Consider the following 8173-nt stretch of genomic DNA (forward strand, 5'->3'; position numbering starts at 1 on the left):
TTACTGTAACACTGCCTCACAACATTTTAAAAGGGAAAAAAATAAAATAGGATCATACAATGGTTAGGATCGGATCTAGTTTCAACCCCCCTGCCACAAACAGGGATGCCTCATATTAGACCATGTCATCCAAGGCTCTGTCCAACCGGGCCCTGAACACAAACACGGATGGAGCATTTACCCCTTCTTTAGGCAGCCTGTTCCAGTGCCTCATCACCCTCACAGTAAAGAACTTCCTCCTTATGTCTCACCTGAACTTCCCCTGTTTAAGTCTGAATCCATTACCCCTTGTCCTATCACTACAGTCCCTAGTGAAGAGTTCCTTCCCAGCATCCTTGTGGCCCCCTTCGGATACTGGAAGGCTGCTATGAGGTCTCCATGCAGGCTTCTCTTCTCCAGGCTGAACAGCTCCAACTTTCAGCCTGCCTTCACACAAGAGGTCCCTTATTATCCTTGTGGCCCTCCTTTGGACTTGCTCCAACAGCTCCATGTCTTTCTTATGTTGAGGACACCAGAAATATACACAAAACTCAAGTGGGGTCTCATGAGAGCAGCATTGAAGGTCATCACCTCCTTCAACCTGCTGGTCATGCCCAGGACATGTTTGGCTTTCTGGGCTGTGACCAGTTTGCAAATAGCACAAACTTTAACTTCAAGAAGAAACTGCTGCATTCAAAGCGGTGAACCACACTGCTGGTGAACGTATTTTTTGATCAGTCTTAACACAAAGTAACTGTCAACACCTTGATGTACTGGGTCAAGAAACAGGAACATAACAATAGGTCTTTACATAAGTGCAGATTTTATGAAATTGTACTTGGATGTTTACACCAGCTGCCCTACGAAGACTTTGACATACATGCTGTACAAATTAAGTTAGTACAAAAAAGCATAGCTAAAGAGTGAGTTTTCTCAACTTCTTAAAAGTCACTGAAGTATCTTCTTTAACACACAGTATTATTCAACAGTAAAGACCACTATCATTAGTCAGTAGGAACTGAATGTCACTTTGAGAATAGAAACAATAAACCCCCTGAAATACCGTGGGAAAAAACACAATAGCTTTGTGAACATTCTTCATATGAAAGCATGGCTCCATCATTATTTAAAAGTTACCATCATTCTGTGGCCAGAAATCAGGAACAATCACATCCTTAGTGCATCTTATACTCCAGAGACTTGGAAAAATGTAGGTATCCAATGCTATCAGCATGCATGACATACCCTTATTAAAAGCTTCTATGTTCACAACTTCATCTTGCAAGCTGTCCTAAGTCTTAAGTTAAAAAAAAAATGCTTCCCTTTATTATATAAGCATAAATGCTTGCTAACACATTAACTGCCTTAGGAATTAACATCCTGTGACAAAACAACTGAGTTACTATATAGAAATCCAACCTAACTTCTGAAGTTTATACCATGACAGTTTTATAAATTAATACTTAAGTATAATATATAATGTAACCGAAATTAAGCCTGGCATCCCCATCTTTGGGGGGGCACAGCAGACAGGACATAACTGTTTTCTAAGAAAAATCAAAAAAGAAAAAATCTTCACAAACACACCAATCGCACTGCAGATTCTCAAATTCATTACACTTGAGATATTAAGAATTTGAGTTAATTAATGCTTACAGTGAAACTGTTCTGCTAATGATCTTGCAATTAGGTCATCTACAGTGCCTCTATGCCACAATGTACAGAGAAAATTGCTTGTCATGCTTTTCTTCCTTATGAAGAAATTGCCCTTTTACAAACTATAGCTACAGATTAAGTTAGATTCCACAATGACGTATCTTAAAGGTGTCAAAGAGCTTTCTTGACTGCTGCAATATAAACACACCAAAAACTTACCTGCCAAGCTTAAAAATTCAGAGAAGAGTATCTAGCAACCTGATCATCCCACTATTGGCCAGGCATCAGAAATCAGGAAGGGGAGGGGGGCAGTAAAGTGTGTTTTCACATGTATTACGTGGTTTATTTATAGCGTATCTAACTTCATGCACAAGACAGTAATTGCCAACTTCCATTCCATACTAACTTAGAAACAGACTACAGAACACCATTTAACTCCATGAGGAAGGGACCTGAAAGGCAAGAGTAATTTGCTGTCACATTAAGTACTCTTATATTTAATCTCAGATGTTGCAAAGAAGTATCTCTATAGCACACAAATTATTTCTATCAGAATACATGAAGAGTTTGAAAACACACACTTGAAGAATCAGCACACAAAAAACCCACAAAACCTCCACAAATAAGTGCAAACATACTGATCTGTACGAAACTGTCCCAAAGAAGCATACATTTTCTCATGGAATGCCACCTATAAGGAGTGAAAGGCAGGATGAAAAAAGTTCCGTAAACACTGTAGGATGTGGCCTATATTTTCATTTCCCTAAACCCAGCAGAAAAACCCACTAGGGCACAGGCTTCTTTGAGCAGAGCCATATATGAAGAGACAATTTTGAGACGGCAAGAAAGCAGCATTGCAATAGCTTGATCTGTCTTTTGTTTAGTCATGATAGTTTAATAATGGTCTAAAAAATATATCATATTACTTCCAGGTTCAGGTAAAGCTTGACTTTTAATAAAGACAGCCTATGATGCAAATAAGCTTTCGCTGTAGTGTCTCCAGTAACCTACTGGCCAGTTCAAAACAGAAAAACCTTGACACGCACAGCTTAAAAATTTCTGAAGCCCTGCTCATGACGCCCTCACATGCAGGGCTACTCAGCACGGGAGAAAAGATTCCTTAAGGATCTTAAGGGGGACAAGGAGCCTCAGTGTTATCTGTGTAGCCTTCAGCATCACGCCAGAAGGCGCTTTGGTTCGGCACTGCCTGTGCAGGGCGAGGCTAGCGTTTTCAGCTGGTTGGAGAACAAACCTCTTGTCACTAATAAAAACAAGTGAATTCTCCTTTATTGCTTGGGGGTTTTAGCATCTCGTCCAAAAATTTTCGTTCCCCTTCCCTTATACCTCTCGCAGACTTCTTAATTCCCTATCCGAAGGCGATATGGACCATAAGTGCAAAACCGCTGTGTCTGGAACACATCCTTTCTCCCGGTTATGCAAAAAAACATTTACCCCGCAAGCCTACAGCTGCGGCTACCTCTCACCACCGGCACCATATCACAAAAACATACTGGGGCGCGGGGGGGAGAGGGGGGGGAGATAAGAGGGGGAAGGGAAGCAGGGAGAACCTCACTGCGTCATGAAAAAAAAATAATAAAGAAAAAAAAATTATATGCAAGCGCAGCCGATGCGATGCATTCGCACTGTTTGCGCCTCCTCGAGGCTCACGGCTCTTTTTGCATTACCCTCCCACCGCTGCCGGCGCGCACTGAGGACCTGCACGGCCCAGCCGGGGGCACAACGCGGGGTCCTAGGCCGCGACCGCCCTCCACTGAGACGGCCGAGAGAAGGGTGCGGAATACCCGGGGGTTCGCAGTGGGCGCTCACCTTATCCAGCTCATCGTGAAGCTCGGCCAGACTGGGCCGGATGAGCTTCTCTCCCAGGTCGGCGGCAGTGTGGCGGTAGTAGTCGATTCGGGGCACGGCGTCCATGGTGTTGTGGCCGAAGGTGCGCAAGTAGTAGGTGTTGGTGTGGGTATCATAGTAGTAGTGGTGGTGACCGCCGGAGTGCAGGCTGCCCTCACTCATCAGAGTGTCGCCGCCGTTCTGAAAACTGACATTGCCGCCCTCCGAACTGCCGCCCCCCGGCTCGCCAGGGCTCTCGTCACCAGCCGACGGGTCCACGAAGTTCACCCGAAACCTGCCCTTGGCTTCCTCACTGCTTTTCACTGCCACGCCGCCTTCCCTGCTCGCCTTACGGAGCTCCTCGGCCGGCCGGCCGGCGCCTTCGGCCACCAGGTCCACCTGGAAGCGGCTCTGGCTCGGTGTGGGACCCAGTGGTCTGCCCAGAGTTTCGCCGCTAGCCCCATCCTTGCCGTCCTCCGAGCGCCGCTCATCGCTTGCAGCCTCCATCACGGAGGAGACAGCCGGCGCCTGGTGCTGCTGCTGTTTGCCCTCCATGCCTCTCCCTCTCTCTCTCCTCCCCTTTCCTTTTCCCTCTTTTCTCCCTTCTCGCCAGCCGAGCACTGCACGCGACTGTAGCTCCAAGGATCTCACCACCCCTCGGGGCCGCGGCTCCGCTGCTTTAAAACACCAACCAGCGCCCGGGGCTGCAGCGCGCCGCACACAACGCCTGGCGCCGCGCACGCCCCGCCCCCTGCTGCAGCGCCAGGTGATGATGCCGCCGGTGCGGCTAACGCCCCCCCCCCCGCCTCTGTCCCAGCCGCGCTGCCTCAGCAGGACCTGCCCCGCCGCCGCCCTCCTGCTCCGCACCGGTCCCCGCCGCTTCCGTGCTCCCGCTCGCCTACACCCAAACGCGCCCGCTACGCCAAAAATACGCCCACCGCCCTGACAGCGCCGCGCGCGGAGCGGCCGCGTCGGGAGAGCCCACCGGGGTTTCAGCGGGAGGTAGCTGAGCGGGGCACGCGGCGGCGTGGGGCAGTTGAGCCGAGGCAGGGAACGGTCCCCACTGCCCTGCTCCTCCTGGCCCCCGGCGGCTAGTCCCTCCACCTGATCCCCTCTTGGTGGCGACAGGAACTTGGATGCCAAACGGTCACTGCCGCCTCCCCGCTCCCGCTCGCTTCCCTGCTTGGGCGAAAGCGAGATGCCGAGGACTGCCGGCGCTGCCTGCTCTCTAAGCTCCGCCCGCTCCTGGCAGAGGCCGCGGGAGCGGCTTCCCGACCCGCCGGCCGCGCTGGCGGGGAGGGCAGCGGCGGCTCCCCCCCGGCCCGAAGCATGGCCGTAGCAGAATCCGCCCCGCGGCGGCCCAGGGAAGCACTGAGCCCAGGGGTCTGAGGGGGCGGGTGGGGGGAACGACACGCAGCGCCTGGACCGGGGCGGGGGTCTTCGCCGCTCGCCCGCCTGTCAAAGCCTGTCAGCGCCTGTCAGCTCGCCGGCCGCCACCACCTCTCGCGAGAGGAGCGGCGGCGGTGGGGGATGAGCGGGCCTTGCAGGCTCCGCGGGCTGCGGGAATGCAAGCCGCGAGAGCGGCCGGAGGACCGGGCTGCTGCACATGGCGGGAGAAGCGGCCGCCCGCGCCCCCTCTCGCTCCCGGCAGCTGCTTATAGGGCTGCGCTGGCGGGGTCGGCCCGTGGGATGGAGGCTAGGCGGCAGGGGGACTCCGAGGCCCGGCCCGGCGGCTGCAGCTCTAGTTCTGGCTCTGTTCCGCCCGGTGGCCCCTCGCCTCCTCACAGCCCTGCAAAACCCCCAGCCCCGCTTTGAGTCGCCTCGTCTTGGATCTTTGCCGTACGCCACCTAGCGGCTCCTTAGCGTTGGCCGGGTGTAAAGCGTCCGGATGTACGGCTTGGGTGAGTAAGTGCAAAGATGAGGTGTGTGCCTGCGGGTAACCCAGGACCAGAAAATGCCGGGGAAGCACAGGAAAGTTTGCCCACAGGTACATTGAAGGAGGACAAACGAGGAGAGTAAAAGCAGGCGGGTTTTGAGAGCTGTTTTCAGTTTCTGCCACCAGCTCTCTTCCTAGTGTTCTGTAAAAGTAATTTTCTCCTCACATCATAGATCTGATGTCAGTAATAAGTATTTTTCTGTGTCCTGTGTTGCCGTATTCTCTTAATCTTTCTTCAAAAGTACACATGGTTTTAGTTACTTAATTTAAAAAGTGCAGCTGTTGGGCATCGTCTTCCCCTTTACGCCACCACTCCCCCTGTCTTAGTGGAGCGTAAGCATCTGGGTAATCCATTAAAGCATAGGAGGTTAGCTCTTGAGGCTGTGAAAAAAAAAAAACCTTGGATGTAAGAAAAATCCTCTGCTTCCACAGTAAGGAATTAGAAAAGATCCACCATCATTTTGCATCATGTATTTTATCATTACTACACTTGAAGGTCACAAAATAACAAGAGGGTTGGGCAGCAGTTGCCAAAACAATTTTACCTTGTTCAGTTGCTAAAACGCTTTAAGCAAACGTTCACTTAAGTTAATCCTCTCAAGCAATGCCACTTATTTATTTCAAAAACATCTTGGCTGGTACTTCTTGGTTCGAGATCTTTTTTCCCCTCTGTCTAGCAAACTCCCAAGTGCCAACACCCATTTTCTAGCTCACCACTTCTCCACTGTCTTATTTAAATTAACAAGAAACTTGGTGACTTAACCAAACAGAAAAGGACTGGAATCATAAAACAAATCTTGCTTTTTCTTTACAGTTGCTTAGAGGAAGAAGTATTTCAATTTTAGGGATGTGTTTACATAAATGGACTGAGGACACCAGTAGGTTGAAAACATGAGCACACTGATCCTTTCCTGTTCAAGCATTATTGTAGAAAAAGAACAAAAAATAATATGCTTCAAAATTGTTTGAGAAATTCCCTGATAGACTCCCAAACTTCTGAGAGTAACAGATTGAAAAAGTCGGGATCTGGTAAATTTTCAGAGTGTAAAGAATAAACAAAAATCTGTGAATGAACTGAAAAGTAAATGATTAAAACATGGTGAAGTACTTTTGTCAGGGAGCAGGGGCTTGAAAAACAATGGATGATAAAGAGGACAAATCAGAATAAAGGATGTACAAAGAAAGTTCTCCACTGTTTCGTTTGCACAGGCAGACATAAACACTGCATGATCAACACCTGCATAGACTATCAGGTAAGGTGGAAGCAATTTAGATCTGAAAAATTATAATTTCTGTCAGTTTTCTGTATTAAATAAGCAATGAAAGAACAGAGCAAGGAAGCAGCTTGTGAAATCCCATACTCATGGTATAGTTGGTGGTGATGGGTTTGTATTATGATGTTTAGCTATTTTAAATGAAGCATCAGTCTGTATGTATGGCTAGGATAGTTATTGGCTACATGTGCGAGGCCCACAGCCTGCCTGATGTCAGTTCCTCTTTCACCTTTATTTATATTATTGCAACACAATGCTCAAACATTTAATCCACCCCACAATTCTGTGTTCCCAGAAGCCACAATCAGGTTGGCCTCACTCATGCTGCGGGAGGGCCGGAGCACCAGTCCAAGTGAAACAGGTGACGAATGGAGCCCTAACACTTCTGGCACCTTAGAAGAAGAAAGAGGGAGCTGTGTGAGAAGAGTATGCTAATGGGAAGAAAATGTGGCACAGAAAAGTCCCACGACGGAAGAGTACATCATCATAGTTGAAAGACAGTAGGGGCACATGACTCTGAGGGAGAACCTCATGGAAATGAAAGAAAAAACCCAGGGGTATCATTAATAGTAAACAAATTTTGTGATGTGCATCCATCAAATGTGAAATAATGCTAAATGCTGTCTTTGAAGAAAGCAAAGAATTGAGGTCTCCTTGAAAAACAAGGAAATAGAGAACCCAACAGTAATAAGACGGGTGAGGAAAATGCTGTCCTGTCAAAACTGAAAGGACCAAGGAAGTTCAGAAATACTAGTGTATGGGAAACTGGCAAGAGTCAGAGGAAAATGGGCCAGGCCTTCGTAAAGGTCCTGGGACTTCACATGACCTGTGAGAAGGGTGAGAGAATCTGTAACTTTAAAGGAGAATAAACAGAACACATGCTCCAAATATGGCCAAATAAAATGCCATTAATACTAAAAAATACACTCTGAAGAAAAAAAGAGAAATTAATATTCACTTTAAACTGTAACTTAAATTATTTCTTGCATACCACTGGTTAAAACATTAACACAGTAGAGTCTGGGTGTCATTGGTGAACAAAAGTGTAACACATTAAATAAAAGTAAGCAATAAATTACTCTAATTCTACCTTGGATTATTTACCATAGAACCTTAAATGTTTTTCTTTGTTACAAAGAAGAAACAAACACCAAATCACCAAACACCCTTTTGGCACTGGAGGGTATCAGGTCTATGAGAATGGCTGTCAGAGTTGGCAAAAGGAATTTAACACCCATATGAACATCCATGTGAGAAGATCAGAGCAACTGTGCTGTGTTAGATGAATTTGTTTAGTCCTGTAACCAGGCTGCAGCAGTGGCCACCAAGGAAAGACTGCCTAAGAAGAGGGCAGGCACAGGTCTTTCACGTACTTTCCTAGACTCCAGTGTTTTGCAGCTGGGGCATGGCTAAGCAAGACAGGTGATCTTTCTGTTCCACCAACTTGTCTCTTTTCCCCCTGACATTATACAACTTCCTCAGT

General features: G+C 48.0%; 1 protein-coding gene and 1 long non-coding RNA gene across 3 annotated transcripts in view; one reads left to right on the forward strand and one right to left on the reverse strand.

The window, feature by feature from the left end:
* The window catches only part of SLC12A2 (solute carrier family 12 member 2), a 67239-nt gene extending 63070 nt beyond the window's left edge, over positions 1 to 4169 (reverse strand). For both annotated transcript variants that reach the window (XM_031054190.2, XM_005154897.4), the window contains exon 1: positions 3463 to 4169. In XM_031054190.2, the coding sequence (XP_030910050.1) occupies positions 3463 to 4035 (573 nt within the window). In that variant the 5' untranslated portion in view covers positions 4036 to 4169. The remainder of the gene's footprint in view (positions 1 to 3462) is intronic.
* A 776-nt stretch (positions 4170 to 4945) lies between these two features.
* Positions 4946 to 7753, forward strand: LOC115947439 (uncharacterized). Its single transcript, XR_004081363.1, has 3 exons — positions 4946 to 5381; positions 6626 to 6669; positions 6986 to 7753. It is a non-coding gene; the product is annotated as an uncharacterized lncRNA (long non-coding RNA).
* Positions 7754 to 8173: the final 420 nt, after the last annotated feature.

Source organism: Melopsittacus undulatus, chromosome Z (genome assembly GCF_012275295.1).
Source record: "Melopsittacus undulatus isolate bMelUnd1 chromosome Z, bMelUnd1.mat.Z, whole genome shotgun sequence".
NCBI classification, from domain to species: domain Eukaryota; kingdom Metazoa; phylum Chordata; class Aves; order Psittaciformes; family Psittaculidae; genus Melopsittacus; species Melopsittacus undulatus.